The sequence below is a fragment of the Euwallacea fornicatus genome, chromosome 39, assembly GCF_040115645.1.
Source record: "Euwallacea fornicatus isolate EFF26 chromosome 39, ASM4011564v1, whole genome shotgun sequence".
Classification (NCBI taxonomy): Eukaryota; Metazoa; Arthropoda; class Insecta; order Coleoptera; family Curculionidae; genus Euwallacea; species Euwallacea fornicatus.
In genome coordinates, this window is record NC_089579.1 from 1058021 (window position 1) to 1078451 (window position 20431).

The 20431-nt window shown below is 39.3% G+C and overlaps 1 protein-coding gene across 1 annotated transcript; it reads right to left on the reverse strand.

Moving 5' to 3' along the window:
* Window positions 1–23: 23 nt before the first annotated feature.
* On the reverse strand, window positions 24–20022 carry Wdr33 (WD repeat domain 33). The gene is made up of 11 exons (XM_066301335.1): window positions 19568–20022; window positions 15845–16002; window positions 15493–15762; window positions 10004–10155; window positions 2669–2766; window positions 2394–2520; window positions 2105–2338; window positions 1540–2048; window positions 1219–1485; window positions 511–978; window positions 24–455 (listed from the first exon to the last, which is right to left on the reverse strand). Exons 1-11 carry the CDS (start codon window positions 19668–19670, stop codon window positions 247–249), a joined length of 2595 nt encoding a protein of 864 aa, XP_066157432.1. The 5' UTR covers window positions 19671–20022; the 3' UTR covers window positions 24–246.
* Between the last annotated feature and the right edge of the window lie 409 nt (window positions 20023–20431).

Below are 20431 nucleotides of genomic sequence, written 5' to 3' on the forward strand. Positions count from 1 at the left end.
CATTCCGGAGCAATGACACAACATTCTAAATTCAATGCTTTTATTAAATTAATAAAAATCAATTATTAGGGCAACTAAGATTCTATACAAACGACAATCAATGGGACCTCATAGTATCAAAATACCAAAGCCCTTTGTTGTAATTAAATTTTCGGTTATGGATGTAGACCAACCCATAGACCCAACAACCTCCGCACCTTTTCCAATCGGCAAATAGTCCTTGGGAAAAATTCGCAGTTATCACAATCACGCGCCGCCTCTGCCACGCCCTCCTCTACCCCGAGGTCCGCCTCTGCCTTGCTTAGGACCTCGTCCGCCACTGCGTTGCATCCCCCTACCTCTTCCACGACCGCGGGAATCTTGATTGGGGCCATTCCAACTGTCTTCGTTCCTCGAATTGAAGCTACGACCTCCGCGGAAGTTCGATCCGTTGTTGCGCTGCCAGATCTGAGGTTCTAAAGCAAAACGCAAAGCTGCGATGTTAACTCCTTTAACTGCCGATCCACTTACCTTCGTCGTAATAGTCATCATTATAGTTATCGCCATAGTCGTTATTGTAATCCATGTTTCTGCCTCTGAATTCGTCCTCATCGTACCAATCGTAGGGAGGATACTCATCATCCAGTAGATTGTCGGGCTGTCGTCTCGGACCTCCTAGAGGTCCTCCACGTTGGGGGATGTCTAAAATACCTCTCCTGAGAGGGCCATCGCCACCTACAGATCCAAGCAGCGGCCTTGAAAGGTGGGAATTGAACCCGCGAGGCCCGTCTCGCATGTTTTCGCGCCCCATCGGCTCATCTCTCCCGAATAAACTGTCTCTGTCCATTAATCCCCTTATGTTTCCACTGCGGCCTCCGGAACGGCCAAAGTTCATGTGGGGTGGACTTCTCATATCGAAATCACGCTGGGGAGGAGGGTGGAAATCTAACACTTCCCGGTTTCTTAAGTCGGTGTCTCCAAATATTCGAAGATCATTATCTGCATGATGATGGAAAAATTGACTTAGTTAAATACTTTTTGATAATGCGCTAATTACACTTAAAATTGATTAGAAAATCTAGTTTCTGCAAGGAATAGGTGCAACGAAATCATTTACAAAAGATATCAGTTTTAACACTCAGTATTTAAGCGGTTTCCGTTCTACGTTCATGCGGAGCTTCCACCTTTTCTTTGACACAGAATTGTTTCGTCAGTTTTGGGACGCTTTGTGCTACTTGCCTCCTTTTGGATTGAACACCCTGAAATCTTGATCCATCACCCTCAGATCTTCATCCATCATCTGATCGTTATCATCAATATACCGATCGTCCATATCCATGTTGTGCATTCGTTCAATTTCTTCATGATTGGTGTCCCTCAAATACTCGTCTTCGTCTGGATCCCTAATCGGCATCACATCATGTAGCTCTTCGATTGCGCCGGAATCTATGAATTTCTGCAGCACCTCTGGGCCCTCGGAGATAGCCTTTTCCAGCTTGGAGCCGGCTAAATAAGTTTTTTGCTTAACGACAAAAGACGCTTTTAGGATTACACGCTTACGTTCCACAGGAATTAATTTTCCATAAATGATTATGGCATTAGGTGTAATCTTATCCAGAGGCACCACTCCAGGGGTATTCTCAGGTCCCGCTACAGTTTCGTTCCATTGTGCCTGGAAATTCCTCGGAATCGGTTTGCTAAAGGGAACTTTCTTAGGTTTGGCTTTATCTTCGTTAACCAGCAGACTAGAGTCCAAATCCAACCCCGGAATCGCAGTGTTTTCATCTCCGATAAGGGCCGTGATCTCGACTTTATCTTCAGGCCCCATCCCGGGAATGACCGCGTTAGGGTCATCTCCAACCTCAGCATCTTCGAACCCGGCAATGCCGGTCGGTTGAGTGTTAAGGTTGTATTTGTCCCTCATAAGATCCCCAGGACGGTTTCTGGTCCAGAATTTGCTGGTGTGGTCGTTGGAGCCTGAGCAGAGGATGTGCCCCAGTGGGTGCCAGGCAAGGGTCCAAACTATACTGTCGTGCGCTTGCTCTATAGCCCCCATTTCTTTGTCCGCGCTAAAAAAAATTCTGGTAAGTCGGGAAACAAGTTTTCTGGAAAAATCTAAACTTACCCCACGTGCCAAAACACGATGGCTCCATCAGACCCACCGCTCGCGAACAGACCTTCATGCACCGGATGCCACGCTACACTTGAAGCCTCTTTCTTGTGACCCCTGAACGTCTGTATTTCCTGGCTAAGGTTTCTGAGATCAAACAGTTTCAGCAAATGGTCTCTGGAGGCGGTTATCAGCCAGTTGCCATTGGCGTTCCATTTGAGATCCATTACGGTGGACTTATGAGCGTGTCTAAAGTGCATAAATGGATGAAAGGGGAGTTCGAAGAGCGGTTTTGGAAACTCACAAAGTTGCCAGCGATTGGCCAGTCTTGGGGTCCCACAGTTTGATGGGTTGTTGGTTATCTTTGCTTCCGGAGACGATCAGACCTTTTTGGGGGTGCCAGTGGACACATTTTACGTCTGCTCCATGGCCTTAAAATTATCTATGGTCAGTTCACAGGACGACGGTAAACACGCAGACGAGCTCTAAACTCGCTCTAAGAGTTATTCTCAAAAGTTCCGCAAAGGAACGCCGACTTTTTTGACAAATCGCTTCATCAGCGTAGATCTAGAGACTTACCCCTGAGCACTCGTTCCTCATGGTACCGGAAAAAGTCCCATATTCGAAGAGTTCCGTCGTCAGAACACGTCACAAACTTGTTGTCAGATGGACTAAAGCTAAATAACATAATTTCTATCACAATACTGTTCCCTCATAAGAGGAGTTGGGAGAAAGAGGGGATTGAGGTATTAGATGGGCAGATAGGGGTTATCGCCGATACTTCCGTCATTTTCATACTATCTACGTGAAAAGGGCACTAAGTAAATGAAATTACGGGTCGATTTAGAGGGCACAAAGCCCTTTCATTTGATTGCGTGTACGTTTCATGCATCTGCCTATTTGGCATTGGATCTCGCGGTCGACCTATCTAGGCAAGGTATTCCAATTTGAAAGTTATACCTGGATGGTGGTCCCGCGAAGGTGTGCACCTCCGGGACATTGAGGATTGAAACGCACCGAAAATGTTAATTGCAAAAATTTTTAGGTGAAAAATCACGAAATCAAAAATAATGAAAATTTCTGAGGTAGAATATTTTTGGAATGTGAAAAATGCCATTGCTCTATTTCCCGCCTCTACCGTTATTTTCCGGAACCTCCCAGCAGGAGTGGCAGCTCTAATCTGCTGTGGCATAATGGCCATGCATCGGTTCGTAAAAATCCGTTTCTCTGGAAGAAGGTCTGTCCCGACCGGACGAAGTAAGAGGACCTTTTTGGCTAAAAAGTATTTGCGATTTAGCAGTCTGATTTCAAAAGTTTTCGAAAAAAAAAACAACATTTACGCAGAAGACCCCCGTTTGTGCAACGCCCCTGATTAGGGTCTGCAATTGGTAACACAGAAGAAGTTTTCCAGCTTGTTAAAGCACACCGAATTTTGCACGACTTTGGAGCAAACCGTTTTGGAAATATTGCGAGTGGACACCTTCGGACTTCCCCCACCCCGAGGGGTCCTAGCCTCTTTAAGAAACAAATTTCGCGGTTTGTTTGTGATGACTTTTTGTTATTATTTTAATTTCTAAAATCGCCTCCCAAAACGTTTCAACGCGACCTTCGCACGCCCTTTCCGCCTTAGCAGCAGAAATTCTCTATTTGGCAATCACGACACGAACAGTTTGGCAAATAGTTCGCCGGTGATTTACCGAAATCCGCGCGCGTGCGTCCATTTTCGAGCGAGAAAATGTGAGTTTCAACAGAGAAGGCGAAAAGTTTCGCATGCACCTCCGGTAGTTTTTGAGATATTTCGTGGTACACCACTGGCCGGCTTCGTTCTGTAAGTTAAATTCCATTGTTTGGGAGAACAACCAGTGATGTAGCATCAAGAGTTTGGGAGAGAGCCTGATGCCCAAGGAGAACAACTCACTGAGGCTCTAACAATCACTTATATGGAAAATTACCAAAACTACGAGTAAAATTGGGAAAAAAAAACTAAATGAAGCTTCAACATCTGCCAGAAATTGTCGCGGAAAACAAATTTATGCAAATGGTAATATTTCTGTGGGGAAAACGCGTTGGGGAAAATCGGCTCATTCAATTGCGACCACCCTGCATAAAACAGCTGCAGCATTCCATAGCTGCAACCTACAGCATTGGCAGCATTAGTCTCTCTCTACATCTAGCTAGTTGATGGTATCGTATAGATAAAACCGACGAAGTCTCGGTTAGAGGACTTTAAACTTTGCCGCGTTCGCTCATCTGGGGAATCGAAAAGAGAACAATTTTAAAAGATGCTTAATTGAGCAGCATGTCTTATGCCATAAGGCTACGGCGTACAATATGCAGGGGACATACTATTTTTATGCTAGAAACATGAAGTGCTGCCAGGTTGCCGAATTTGATTGGAAACATGAAGACAGAGGCCGTGCACTCATGGGTCTTTTGGTTTCCATAGAAGTCTTGCTGTGAAAGTTAACAGCAAATTCAGAATTAATCCTTTAGCGCTAATATACAGGGTGTCTCGTATTACTAGGCCAATCGGGTGACGGCAGGTTCCTTGTGCCTGAAAATAATTAGATTTTCCTCACAGCACTTCCCCCCCCCCCCCTCTCTCTCCTCTCTTCCCTACAACTTATGTTTGAGCACGCCAGTGGTTAGTTATTCAAATTAGCTGTTTATCTGGATTCATTTATTCTCGAATAATTTTGATTTGCGAGCTGAATTCTATTTTTTTGAAATTGTGTCGAGAACGCAGTTCCAAGACGGACTCTATTCGCACGCAGCTCCTAAACATCATGTCGTCAGTGAGGTAAATTCAGTTTTAGGTTTAAATATTGTTGCAGTGAAAATTCTACTGAAGCGATAACTAAAATCGGTATAGGGAGTAAAGAATAAGGACAACAGCTGCATGCGACTAATAAATAACAAATTGAAGCTACGCGTTGGGGGGCAATAGGCTGAAATGCCTTCTAAAGCGAGTTGTAAATCAAAATTTTACAAGAATGAAGAAATCAGATACAGAAACAACTAATTTGGAAAACTACACGAATGCACCGTCGGTGCGCGCGAAAAAGCTAGGGGAAAAACCTGTACGCGACCCCCCCCCCCTTCCCCATTGCATCACCAATTTTTTTTTAATTGAATGACAGGAAATGCGCACCTAATCGAACCCATCGCTGCAAAATTTCATCAAAATACGTTTAGAGCAACAACAATAATTATTTTTTACTAAATTTAAAATCTTGAATGATGAGAATAAAGCTCCGCAAAGAGAGTTTAATTATTTTCGCCTATTAGCCTACCAATACGAAACGCTCCGTATAATATTTCCCACTCTTCGTCATTTTGCCAACAAGATAATTTCCATGGAATTGATATAAAAAAGTGATCAATTTTCGTGGAAATTATCTTCTTCGCAGCGTCACGAGGGCATTGATAAAGGACAATCATTAAAGAACCTCAAATAAACATTAAAATATCAGAGGCACGTCTTAGATATGTTCATCTACTGTTCCTAGTCAGCTATGATTTTTTTTATATGATCACCCGTTATGTTGGACCTAGAGAGCATGACGTTGAACTAACTACTACAACCACAGCGGGCCCCAAAATGCATGTTTCCTTTCCAGAACTCGCCATTTTCGAAAAGGGAGCTTTTCCGAATTCGACCGCGTGAAGACTCGGACTAACGTGCTTTGGAGGATGAGGGCTCTTCACCAGGCCTCAGTTCACTTTCATTGGAAGCTTCTTCGTCGACAATTCGCAAGGGAGTAATGTATGACTTGAAAAATCAGTCACCGGGGAACTGCCCGTTTGTTATCTGCCGGCATGTCAGAGGTCTTCTTTTAGCAGTAGAGTCCTTTCAGAGGCGAACACCACGAGGAGAGACTGGCCTCCTTCTAACCCAGGAAACCGAGGTATACTGACCACTGTCATTTCCGGCGTCTGACGGGCTCCCGGCGAGACGTCTGGACAAGAGCTGGTAGAATATCGAACTTTTATGCGTATCAGAAGAAAATATTTGATACAGTCAATGCCGCTGCCCACTGTAATCGATCAAACACCAACGAACCGCTATATCAATCTACTTATACGGGACGTGACGCGAAAATTCTCGAAATACGCACTCCTTGTCCCTCCCACATTCCTCGTTAATTCATATATAACTTAAATACAGGGCGAGCCAGAAAGAATGGGCCAACACTAAACTGGAGACCTTAGAGGGCGCCAGTTTCGTCGCATTATTTAAGTAATTTAAACGACGTACTCTTGTTTAAGTCGTCGATCTATCGGTTTTTAAGTTGTTTGCATTTAAAAGGTTCAACGCGTTTGGCTACGATTCCTTTTCATTCTCTTCAGGAGTTGCGGCAGAGAATGCAAAAGGCCGCGGATACATTTAAAGGCAAAAAGGAATGTTTGTTTAAAATTTATAAACATTTACGAAAATTTATTGAGGCAGGGGGTGGCCACTTCTAACATTTGACTTGAGCTTTGCCATTATCGCCATTATCTTATTGTTTCGATTACTTTTCCGTACTTTTTCGTCCTTTAGATATGAGAATAATATATAAGAAGAAAAATACAGGATGAATGCGAGCAACTTAAAAATTGATAGATTTAGACGACCTACATAAAAGCACATTTTCTCTGTAGCGCTGAGCGTTTTCTTTTAATTTTCGACTTATTCTAAGTATGACTCAAAAAATAAAAATGTTCTAAATTATTTAAATAATACAGCAAAACTAGCGCCCTTTGAGGGCAACGTCAGAATAAGTTGAAAAATCGCAAGTCCCGCACTAAAAAAACATAAAACTACCAATTTCTAGATTTACACCATCAAAGTTCTCTTAATTATTGAGGAATTTCGATTTAATCTTTGAACGCGTAGCATCTCTTCAACCAGCTACACTGGCATAAGCCACGTTCAGTTCCGTCACAACGTTTTGGTCTCTAGAACCTCTAGCTTAGCGTGGGCCCATTCTTTCTGACTTACCCTGTACACGGGGTGTCCTTGGAATGACTATAAGGCTTGACCTAAAATCGAACAAGTAAAAATGAGGCGTTTTAGGCAATTTCACCTGTATCCAGTGCGCTTCGTTCTTCCGCTACAGGGCATCGAAGTTCTCAACTTAATGTTGTTTTTTCGAAGTGATTGCTGAACGCTCTTATCGTTTTTCATTAATTTTAGAACTAAGAGTTCCTACATAAATTGACGAAAGCGGGATCTTGCATGTAGGTAAGTTTGCCTAAAACACCTCATTTTCGGTTAAACGTTGTACGGTCATTCTAGGAAAACCCTGTATATTTTCTCCCGGAGGAGAACTAAAGAGAAATAATGAAAATGCTCCTCGATGAAAGAAAAGGCGAGAACTTTCCGCAAAGTTACTGACCGTTCACCTACAGAGCGGGGCCTGTAAAGGTTAAAACCGAAATAATATTTTCTTTTGAATGGTACGAAAGATCTGACCACATTTACCAAGAAAAATACAGGGTGAGTGGTAAAACGATCGGCACAGAGCGGGCAAGTGTGAGACGCCTCAAAAGAGATTTTGACCAGCGAAGTTGACTTGTAAATTTCTAAAAAGGGACCGTATATTTCGGTAATGCGTCACTGTAACGCAATCAAGTTTGGAACACGTTTCGTCACGATCAACGCGTTTCATTGGCAGAAATGCGAAATCGAGAGACGTTCAATAAGGGCTGGATTTGGGGGAAGGTAAGGCATAAAAGAATTGGGATTTTTTTTTAAATCTGTGGAGTAAGTAGCAAATCATTCAATAGCAAATTTAATTCTGAAGCTTTTATCACTTGTGATAAAATCACGAAATAGTGGAACGGATCCAAGCCAAATTTAAAAACAACGCGGTCCTTAAGTGGTAAGCTATTGGTAATTTACCAAAGTCGCGCAAGTGACAGATATCCTAAATGCAGCGTTATTTTATCCATTTACTTTTATTTACAAGCTAACTTTGAAGGCCAATCTCCTCAACCATTACCTATTGGAATAAAATCGACAAATCATCGCACAAGTCCCTGCTCTGTGTCAGTTCCATTACGGCTCACCCTGTATATGCGCTAGTAAAGTATTATTTTCATCTTTGTACGATGATCGGTTTTTGAATTATTTAGTAACACTGATACACAGTTCGAAGCAGTATTTCATTGATCTACTGAAGCTCTCTGCTAGATATTATCTCGGACACATCACGTGGGAACATCAACGAGGGCAAATATATGCCTACGCTGTGCTAGTTGATTGCGAAAATTAACGCAACTGCAACGTGACGGATGAACGATAACGGGTGATCACTAAAAAGCTCCTTATTCAGAGCCACATTACCGAACTGCGAGCAGCTTCATCAAGAGCGCATACGGCACGGAAAGAGAGCAAGGATAAACTACCTCTGCCTAGAACTTAACGACTTCATCATCGCTGCAATTGGCGGCACTTCAATCATCTGACCCTTAACCATTATCTGGTAATAACGATTTATTTAGTTCGTTTTTGTTTCTTCAACTGATCTTTCGAAGCAATGGAACTTGAAGATAGAGGCAAAAACTGGGAACCTAAAATAGAAGATCTTTGAGTGATATAAACGTAAGATATGTGTAAAAACTAGTCGCCCTTCGTTTTCGTCATTGCTCGTTAATGTTGAAGATGTTCTGGGGTTCGACTGTTAATCAGTAGTACCTTTAGCGAGACGGCCCTACACACGCGAGATGCGAATCAGCATCAGATTTGAGTAAAAACTTTTATTGAGGTTTTCTTGAACGCGTGATTGCTCAAGTCGCACCTTAAAATCGTACACCGTCAGGAGCGAAAATTTGGAAAAAATTTCTTAATTAATCAAAAAATCCGGTTACAATAGCGAAATCAACATCCGTACCACCTCCGGTTCGTCCAAAAATGACGTAATCCCCTTGGCAATCATTGCACGAAATTTCTTGAAGACAGTACTGGAGGTTATCGCTGTGGATAGAGGATAATGGAGCTATACTTCTAATCTAAGATAACACGGTCCCTCGGTCGCTTTTGAGTTGAAAATCAAAGGTTTTTCTCGTTTATTAAAACAAACTTTAAAAAAATAATAAAAAATAAAACTTCCTTTGAGGGTAAATAATTTATTTTATTTTATTCGTCTCGCAAGCTCCAGTTATTCCCTTTATGGTTCCTGTCCATAGGGGCCACCATCCTCAATGTGGTATTCGTTGCTTTGACAGCCGATTTCCTCATTTCAACAATGAAATAATTCGAAAAGCATTTCTCCGATTTTAAAGCTCCGACGGCGAAGCCTCGTAAGACGATGCGTTTATGGTTTTGATGTTTCCTCTTATTTTTATTCAATAACGATAGTTTTATACAATGCAAGCTTAAAAGTAGTAAGCATTCATACTCAAAACGGGTTATTTTACCACCATCTGCTAGATTCTGCCTATGTGTGAATTGTCGCATTACGCAAAGGATCGGGACCAGGAACCGGAGGTCTTTAATATTATCATTTTCGCTTTCGTTTTAAAAAAAACTGACCAATTTTATTTTGTGAAGCGTTTCCGACGCTCAAATCAGACATATAAACGAATTAAACAAAATACTTTTTTTCCTTTTAACTTTAAGGCCGCGGGAGGTACTGAAATAACAATGCAAATCCTTGAATCTTCAAGCCCGCCGCTGAGGCAGCACAGAGCAAAAAGACCCAAGGACCCGACTCTCGAATTTGCGCTCAAAACGAATTTATTCCAAAATAAAGGAAATTACATCACGATACAAATCACAGTTAAATATCACAGAACGTTTTAAATCTACGCATTTCTTTCTCTTTATTTCATGGTTGGCTTATCGTAAAATGAGGGGGAGAGGAGGCAGATTTTATTTCAACAAAACGGTTTACAAGAACGACTAAAATGAAGAGAAGTTGTAGATACCTTATGCCGCGAAGGGCCTCTTTGTGCGCCTGGAAGACTTTGACGTTGTTCATGTTCGACTGCCAGTATTTGACGAAACCCGCATGGTCGCCCGTCACCATCCAACTATCGTTGTGACTCCACACCATCGTTCTTACGGGGCTGTCGTGGGCCTAAAAAAACATTTACAATCGTTACTCCAACGCTCTAAGGGTCAAAGGTTCACGGTATATTTGGAACACTCCTAGGGCGTTCGTTTCGATAACACTCGGTATAAACTTTATGTTGTCGCAATTAAGGTACTTTTGCTGAACTACCAACATTCGCAATTCGATAAGACATACCAAGTTCGCAAATGCGGCAATGGGCGAGTATGTTAAAATTTAATAATAAAATATTTGGCGAATGCGCCCAATGCGTTTTCGCATTCCAAGTTGACAGTTTACCGTATCTTGAGTATACTGTGTGTTTAAAAAAATTTGATATTAGCCGAATTTCGAACTTCGCTCATTTGTTGCGCTCGGCCACGACCGCCATCCATCATTTGTACGGCTGCTTTATCGGGTGCAAAAACCGTCAAACTATGACAGAAAACGATGGACCGTTCGCATGTAGTTAGATTAGAAATTCAAAGATATGTGCAACACGTTCGGCATTTCTAACGGAAATTGGTGCTTCCCCGCTTCGAAGTAGCAAAACAACTGTTCGGATTCCTTTTATCGAACGCTCTATATTTTACTTAAATATATATACAGGATGCCCGGTAGTATTCGACCGTTTTCGATTTATGGACAATTTTGGTCGACGGTTGCCGGAAAAGCTGAGGTATTTTTGACTACCGTTGTGACGATAACATGTAGTCATTCTCAAAGAAATCCTAGATCGAACGGAGGGTTTCTAAAAATTAATTCTGCTCGACGAATGCAAATCCGCCAAAAAATTTACGGTTTTTACTAAATTACAGAGTTTGAAATTAACGTAAAAATCGTGAATTCCCACATTCCACATGTATCGAAATGATCGATTGAAGGAGTGGTGGCGGAGGCATAGAGTCGCACATGAGCGTTTGTAAAGTGTGACGAAAACGGCGATAGATCATTGAAAAACAGGTCCCGTTAGATTAATAAACCGACACCTACGAATCTGTAATATTTGAAATACAAGGTGTTTCATTGTAACATCCCCTACATCAGATATCGTATCTTCATGCTCTAGCTTATAGCAACAAACCGTATTTAGGTTCGAACGTAACCAAACTGACCTATATATTTTTTAACATGATTATCAAGCCTTCCGGGGTAGAAACGTTACTGTCCCAAACGGCAGTTGAATTGCCATGCATTAACATCATTTTATATTTTATGCTCAGACAGAACTCATTTTTCGCTGATGACTCACTCTGTATGATATAAATTCACTTGTACAATCGATCATATCGATTTTATGACAGCACTCTACTTCTCAAAGCAGTCGATATTATTAAAAAAGCACATCCTCTAACAAAATCTGTTTTTCACCCTTACAACTGATTCTTAATTGTTGTTTTGCCGCAGTGATCTAAAAGAACTGGGAACTGCCAGCAACGGCCTGCCTCCGCCAAAGGTGAGGCAATTTTACGATCGGAAGCCCGCCATGCGTTAATGCACCATTAATGCATTCATTCTTATGATGTAAGTTTGTTCGTCGAACTAGAATCGTGTGCCAGGACAGTCGATGGATTTGAGGCATAAAGGGTACGATGGGCCCACTCGCACCAATTTCGGGGTCATAGATTGGGGATCCGTTTGCTAAAAAGGGTATGCAAAATTGTGAAAAACAACGCTAAATTGAATGCTTGTAGATCATCGTCTTGGTTGCTTAAACCACAGCTAAGCCAATTTTTTTTAAATGCAAACGAAGGGTTTTTGGTTCAACTGGAACCGGGACCAATCGCATCCAAACCCCCCCTGGACACTACATATTTAGGATTTGCTCTTGAGGTTGTTTCACAACACTGTTCTAGATTCATAAAAGAGTCAAGCGCAGCTATTCGCCGTCGAGACAATAGCGGGGAAACCACAGGATTTATTCTTCGTTTTTAAATACTATTGAAGTTTACAGATCGCTAAAAAAAATAAAAACACCCTGTGGGGGTTTGTGCTCGTTGCACCCGACCATTTTTAAGATATCCCCCTTCAATTTAAAACAGTCTGAATATGACATTCCAGAATTTGTCCATTTTTCTGCCAATTGCAACTGGACCAAAGCGGACACCGTCAGCAATCGAGGACGCTATAAAGGAGAACCATGCTTTGGCCCAACTTCAAGCCCGATCCTGCACTTTCAGAACCGAATTCTACCCGTGATGGTTGTTTTAAATCAAATACAGTTAGTCCCGATTTTTGGTTAAACGGCAAAAGCTTCGCCTGCTTTCAAAAAATGGGGGAGAACACGGATTCCTTTGGAGCTAAGTGATTGTAGAATAGACACGGTGGTGATGCATTGTCGAATTGTGTTGGAACAAAAATGGTGATGCAAAAACATCGAGAGTCAGATCCGGAGCATTTTCTACAATGTATCATTGAAATAACAATTTAACATTTTTCACGTTTTTGAGGATCAGTAGTAGATCCTTCACGATTCGCAACTGATAGGGCGGATAAGGGTCAGTTTAAAAAATCCATAAAAAAATAACTATTTTCGATAATTATATAATAATACAAGAGAAATTAAAATTGTTCAACAAGAATCGTTCGAATATTACCGGAAATTCCAAGATCGCACATAGCTATCATATTATATGCATATTGATCGGAAACGGACGTTTCTACCGCTTTTACATCCTTTACGGCTGAGACTGGGAAAACTGAGACACATTGCACAGGTGGCTAACGCCACCGCGTTCCAGGCTGCAGTGTTCACCATGCAGGTTTGAACCATTATCTGATCGTCCAAGAAATGGCGAAATCAACATACGCCCCGATAATAGGGCCATTGTGTTGGTACTAAAGTAGTACGGTCTGGGCGGGACACGCTCTCTAAGAACAACAACTAAATTCGTCTGCTTTAGGTTGCAGAACACGAGAGGGGGTTCCCGACCAAGGAGGAACCGCACCGTTCGGTCAGACCGATCTCCAGATGAGTGGCTTGGGCTTATCGTGAGGCTCTCCAGATGAGCTGCATTCCCATCTTGGGGATTGACGATTGAGCGAATGTTCTCGCGCGCCGCTGGCTGATTGCCCATGGCACGCTGCAGGCTAGAGAACACTTAGCCGGCTTACTTAGTGATCACTTCCGGCAATAGTCACATCTGGCGGACATCGCTACGAGTTCTGAGCGCAGGAAATGCTCTGAAGACGATGATACATTCGGCCATCTGCTGTCGGAATATCCAACTTACGTGCGTGCCGCATTGTAGTGCTTGGAACAACCAATTTTATTGCTCATAAAGATTAAGTTTCTACAGCAGTGGATTCGTCGGTTTCACGAAGTCCACGGGTTCGAACATCCTCGACAAGGTGACCTACTGACTAGGCATACGTAATGAAGGTACTTTCGTGTCAAGTGCCTTTCTCTCATTCATTCATTTTCCCAGTAAGACTCCCGTTTCATTTGGTACATACTGCTAATTGTAGGAAATTGTGCTAGTTCAATTCATGAATCTGTCAAACGAGAAAAAAGGTGATTTTGAGCGCCTCGTTTAGGAAACACTTACATTGAAGTATCAAAGATTACGATACCAAGGCATTACGGTTATGGCAGTTAAACAGTTCTAAGGTCAGCGTATAATCAGTCAGGAAGTGAACTGAACTGATTAGTGTTAATGGACCGAAAACCGTGTTCGGGGTGCTGAAGTCAACATCACGCATTGACGCTAGAACGGCGTGTCTCGTAAAGTCTCGGCCATATTTACTTATCGTCGTTGCTGGTACTTCATGATTTACGAGGGAGAGATTTTTGCTGCATTAAATTACCGACTGTTTTTGTAATCTTTGCAGTACCAATACTATTCTGAGAGCTTTCGATATGATAATAAAGCCGTAAAAATACGTCTCCAATTTGTTTATGGTAAATACCTTCGGGCTGAAATGTTTTTTCACATTATGGTAGTAAATTTGCAGGGCCGTATTTGGAAAAGAAGTGTGTGTGTGTGTGCAACGTTTACAGATTAAACCCAAACGATTTATGAAACAGCCAATATTAAATGTTTGGTAATTTTCATATTTCCTAACTGCACAACCCAATCCCTTTCCAATCGCCAACCTACAACTTCTCTTAGAGTAAGAAATTGAATGTTTGATTTTACATTTTGCAATTGTCCATTTCTCTCACAGTCCGACAGACAGGGGCGGCTTTTCGGCTGTGGTTTTATTTAGTATGCCTCAAAGGGCGCTTATAACTAATACTGCGTACATTTTAGCTATGAAAAAGTCTTTAGAGTCAGCGAAAACTTAATGTTCATATAGGAAAACAGGTTATTTTGATTTCTCTCTCAGACGCCGCGTGATCTAAATCGAAATTGAAGGCAGGAAAATTTAAGAAATACCATCGGTGTGCCATCAGCCCTCGCAGAGTTATCAGTTACGTCACGTTGATTTTTAGTTTAATAAATCAATTTTCTACGTTTTCGAATCAATAAACAGCCCAGTTGCCAATAGAAAACATGAAAGTTTGTTAAAAAAATTTAAAAAAAATTAAAAACATATCATTTCCGTTCGTTAAGTATGATTTAGAAAATTAGATATTTTGAAAAAGTCCTAATTTTCTAAAATGCTCCTTTTTACAAATGAAATTGACAAGCTATTAGGCCCCTTGAGGGGTACACTGCGCAAAATTACAACGAAAAATCTGTCGTGCATCCAAGACGAATAATCGTTCCATCCATTTTGTTTAATTGCCGTTTTAGGTAGAATTAGAGCGGGAAAAATCAAAGTGAAAGCAGAATTTAAGTTTTTTTAATCTTTGGATGTACAACACCCACTATTATTAAGGCTCGTTTATAATATTTAGCATACTGAGTATAGGACAATATACAATGAAACGTTGACTTTGTATTTGAATTTGATTCATTTTTCTACACAAACCGTTGACATAAAATTTTACAGATCGTAACGTTATACATGCCGCAACCATACTCTCGTAAAATTTTCAATTTACGGTTTCGGAGGCGGTATTTTCTTTCAAAGTGAGTTTTTAGCAAAAGAAATAAACATAATAAACAGTAAAAAAGAACACTGAGGAACGATGACATTTAAAATTTGACGTCACAGTTTGGCTCTGGATATTACCAGGAAATTCACAAAAGTTGCAATAAAACGTAGGCCCGAAGCTCCAAGGGCAAAAAAATTGATGGCGAATGGGCATGGATGCATGAAAAATTAGTGCACTTCTTAGGAAAACTTCAAACTGTATAGTCGTCTTAGAGAAAACTACAACCGACTTAACTTGACTTCTAAAACTCTAAAACTCACTCCGCCCTTACCCCCTTTTCAAGTTTTACTTCAACTTTAATACGCAGGCATAATACTTACTTGCAAAATTGTCTCAAAATTAAAAGTCAACCCGTTCCAAAGGGTAAACTCGCCAGAACTAGCCCCAGTTACTAACCGCCGCCCTTCCGGCGTCCACGCCATGCAAAATATGGGGCACCGCATTTTATTCGTGGCAGTTTTAACAAATCTAGTTGTAACACAATTAATGGGATTATCCGGATATGAGGGAGGGGGCATGAGGTCCGGGTAATACATAGCGTCCGGCTGTAGAGCGCGGCGGTCTCTGTAGTCCCTTTGCCAGATGCGAGTCTGAAATGAAAGGACACAAATGTAGTAAAATAAAAATAAATAATGGAATCAACAATATTTGAAGCAAACGTAAATAACTTACTTCGAGTTCTTTAATTACAGAAGCATTATAGTCGACAGTTTTACGCATTACTGATTTTCTAAGACGTTTTCCATCGAAGTCTTCCAGTGTCATGTTTCCTAGTGGTCCAGGCAATGGTTTCATGAACGGTTTGAATGGCGGACGGTTATGATTGTAGCCTGCAAAGGAAATTTGGTGTTAAATGAATCCAAAATGGTTCAATGCTAAGGATATAGAACAGCAGGTGACACAAGTTATCACAGGACTCCTCGAAGAGTACACAAACTTTGACTCTTGGATGTAAATTGGAAGTACTAAAATAAGCTTTTAATAGGTCATAGATACTGATGAGAAATGAAGTTGTTTCAGAAATGTGACAGCCTGATATTCATCGAAATACCTTCTTCACTTAAGTTACCTTTTAACTTAAAATTTGAATTGACTACAGACCTTGTGGGGAAATCGAAGACAAAATTTAAATCACAACTACCTAGCAGAAAGGCGAATGAACAGGTTAATTCAGTTTCATTATAGACATAAAAATTGATACAAACCATTAAAATCTACTGGCTTATGCCGCCATTAAACTATAATTCCTTTGAAGCACTATAAACTATTAGAAAGTATAGAAAACAAAGGAAAAGGATCTGTGAAGAAATGCCTGCAATGCTCTCTGTACGACGAATTTGGTATAATTGGAAGATGTATAAAATATTAGTACACTTCAGTATGAGAAAGCTTCCTAAATAGATGTTACCTTATGGTACCAAGCGCCATTGAAGTCGAAATACGAGGAGTTTGCTGAGAAAGAGAAAATGTTTAAATAGCTCAGTTTCTACTTGATTGAAGAGAACATTCATTAAGCCCTCTGTCCTTTACTAGTTACCATATAAATATTAATTTTTGAAAAAATTAAAAACTTGCTGTTTTTTCATTAAGGAGAATTTTGTGGAAAATAGGAATACTGGAAAGGAGGTGCATTTAATAGAGAATTTTTCAATAAAAAAAGAGGTATATTAAAGCGGGATACATCACCTTGAAACTTGAGGAAAGCTAATGGAAATTTGTGATTGTATTTGTTATGGCAAGACATAGACCTTTCATGTTAAAATACCTTATAGATGGTGTTACAGAAATGCCCAAAATGACTTATTTTATAATTGATTCGTTATGATTAAGGAAATACTTATTGATCATGAAGTTAGAGATTTTTATATCTGTTAACCAATGCAATCAAATGAACACCATGTGAGATGCAATAACAATGTATCATGTATTTTCTAGCTGATACTCTTGTTGGAAAGTGGTAAACACACCATTATTGCGTTATCGAGTAAATTAAATTTAAATTTTGAAAAAAAATGCGTTTCTAAGTTTAATTGTTGGAAGTCAAAATTCATTGATAAGATTAAATTAATGTTACATCACATTGAAAAGATGTATAAGCGCAAATAAAGTAAATAACAATTATTAACACAATTAGAGGCTTGGGAAAGCCGGCCAAAGCTTATAGTATAGTTGTTTGTCCATACTATATAACGAAGATGGGAATGGATACTAATAGTAAGGATCCCCGAATAATATACATCATTTCCTTATACCTGCCATAGAGGTACACAAATATTGCACTGTTTTTTTTTGTAAAGCAAATAAATATAAAATAACTGCCATCAGCATATAGAAGAAGCAAATCCATAATGGTCCATCAAAGAAAAATATTATGAGTCCATCAACATATAGCAGAGATTTCTGTATCATTGGCTTCTTCCAGAGTACTGTTGAGAGTCTCAAAGCATAACCAAAATGTGGATGTCACTCTCGAACCTTAACCTGTTGTCAATTCACATTACTTAGATTTTATGAGCGTGAAAAGTACATTGAAACTGCCAACTGTATGTCATTTATTCCACACTACTCCTTTACTATCTAACATTCCCTCTCCAGCGATTTAACTCCCTAGGTTTTCGTTTTTTTGCTGCTTATCTTTAAATCCAATTTTGAAAAATTTCCAATATTATTTAGAAAATGTTTAATTTCCACAAAAGTTTCAAACACCAACACAATATTTAATAATTTATGAAATATTAAAAAACAATGAAATTTATAAGAATGTACATTTCCAACAATTTGAAAAAATTCCGAATTCTACAAAATTAAGAAAAACAATTTTCCTCAATTCAGAGAAATTGTTAAAAATCATATTCATGAGGGATAGAAACTAAACATATGTGAATTGCTTCACGGGTATAACACATGCAGTAAAATATCTAACAGAATATGGTTTCTCTATTAGATACTTACATATGACTTATTTACTAAGTAACACAAAGTGTCCTCTTTAAATCAACATTTGTGGATTCATGTTTTTATAACTAATCATGACAGTTGGCAGTAAGATAACATCATAGTAAATATGAAGGTTCTTTCGATAGTAACTCTTAAGACAGTAGCAGGAGTCATTTAATATATATAGTTCTGTAACTAAAAGGTACAAAAGGAGAATGGTTTAACTTGCGAGCAGGGCTATAAGGAGTAATAAATGGATAACATATTAGATGTTTAAAAAAAAAGCTTAGAAAAGTGAAAGAAACTTTCAAAGAATAATTAGTAACGAGAAAACTTGAGGTTATCTCCATAGTAAATTATAATGTATAAAACAAGTATATTTTTTTTACATTATCATGCCAAATAACTATGACAAATTTGTCATTTATCAATGAACTACAGCAATAAACTAAAAACCTCATTGTAAATTGTGACATAAATGTTCTATAAAGTTACACTGCACCTCATTCAGTAATTTAGGTCCATTGTTTCCATCCAGATTGAGTTAAGTGTGTGGAAGATTAAGAAGTCAAACAGAATGAAAGTCTCAGGTCAATTGAAAAATAATTCACAACTACTTTGCTTTGATTTCTTTGCATTTTAGGTAACATTTTACTCTTTAAGTGAGAGTGACATTTTCCGAATTTTGTGAAACAAGTAGTGAGACAGATAAACTTCTATTAAGGTTTTACTTTAAAATGTTTTAGCCCACAAAAGATTTTCCAAAATACCTATTGTCATGAGGTCATAGAAGTTTATTCCTGTTGATCTATTTAATCAAAGGCACTTCAAGTGTGATGTCATGGTCGATAGTTATTTCTTAGACCATGCTATCATCATTATCACCAACGAATCATAATATAAATTTGTAATTTGCTTTTCCTTAATAAATGACATGTAACTACATCGTATTAATATTATAACTAAGTGCTGTTAAAATTGTCAAATTAAAGATTCAAATCTATCCCTACCAAAATACCACAAAGTTTCAAACGGCAGAAAGCTTTTTAAACTTAGTTGAAAACAGTTTTTTTAGATAACCGAAAATGCAAATCTGATTTTTTCTATAGGCCACTGAAACTTAATCCCGATTGAAACTACTCAAATAAATGCACTGATCGTGTTATTAACTTATGTAAATCTTTTAATTCCAGATTAAATCACATCACATTAATAGCAACATATTTTGGTTTTTGTGACTGATCAATAAGCTTATTATGAGAAGCCTATTATTTTTTCAGCAATTTTTGGGTTTGTTTTTACGTATAACAGGTACCTATCAGATTTCCTATCAGCAATAGACTCGAGTACGTTAAATTCAAAATTTATACGAGACCTACAGTTAATTTAACAAATATAATATGGATGGTGAGGTAGACTTCAATAAGGTACAAAATTTTAAAAACATGACGCACTTACCCATATGCTGCATGGGTGCAATCACATTCGGTGGTGGAGCTGCCATATTCGGAGGCGGAACCGCCAAATTTATGCTCGGCGGTGGTTGCGAAAATTCCATCATCTTTCCCGGAAAACGCGAATTATAAATTAACGACAATTACCTTAAGTTTAAGTTTACAAAGTCTCTTTCCGACTACACAAAAATTCGACGCGGGCCTAATGTTTCCGAAATAGAGGCCATTTTTTCAGGCACAAAACGTAAACAACTTCAGGCTTTATTTGGTAACTATAATACTAGCCGATTTCAAAATATTAGGACTAGATATTTGGGACGTCTTCGAAATGAAATATACGAATAGGAATTGCCTTTTTCTTTAGAAATAAGTGTATTTTCATTTATAAAGTTTTACACGCGACACGAGACACGACCATTTCACCATTTTTGACAGTCTTAGACGCTAGTGCCAATACCAACCTAAACTGAAAAGTGCGAAATTCTCTATCGGAACCGTCAAATGTAGGGATTTGTTATTATTACCAAGCTAACAGTTGGTTTTTTCGAACTTCGGATTTTGTGAATGAAACGGTAAATACAACACGTTAAGTAGACTAAGGCAACAATGTAGAAAATGCAAGGTCAGCTATGCAACGCGTTTATTAGAAAATTTTTAACTTTCTATTATCGTAGCACAATGAAATATGGTTTCAAGCTAGAATCGACCATTTTGAATCCAAGTAAAATATTTTGAAAATGGAGGCACTTCCGATTATACCGGAAGTAGTTACTAACTTGGTTTTTTATACAAAAGTCTCTAATTTTTTTTATTGTTTTTAGATTTCTCATTAAATTGTAAAACCAGCTTAAGTAGTGTCTTTTGTTTG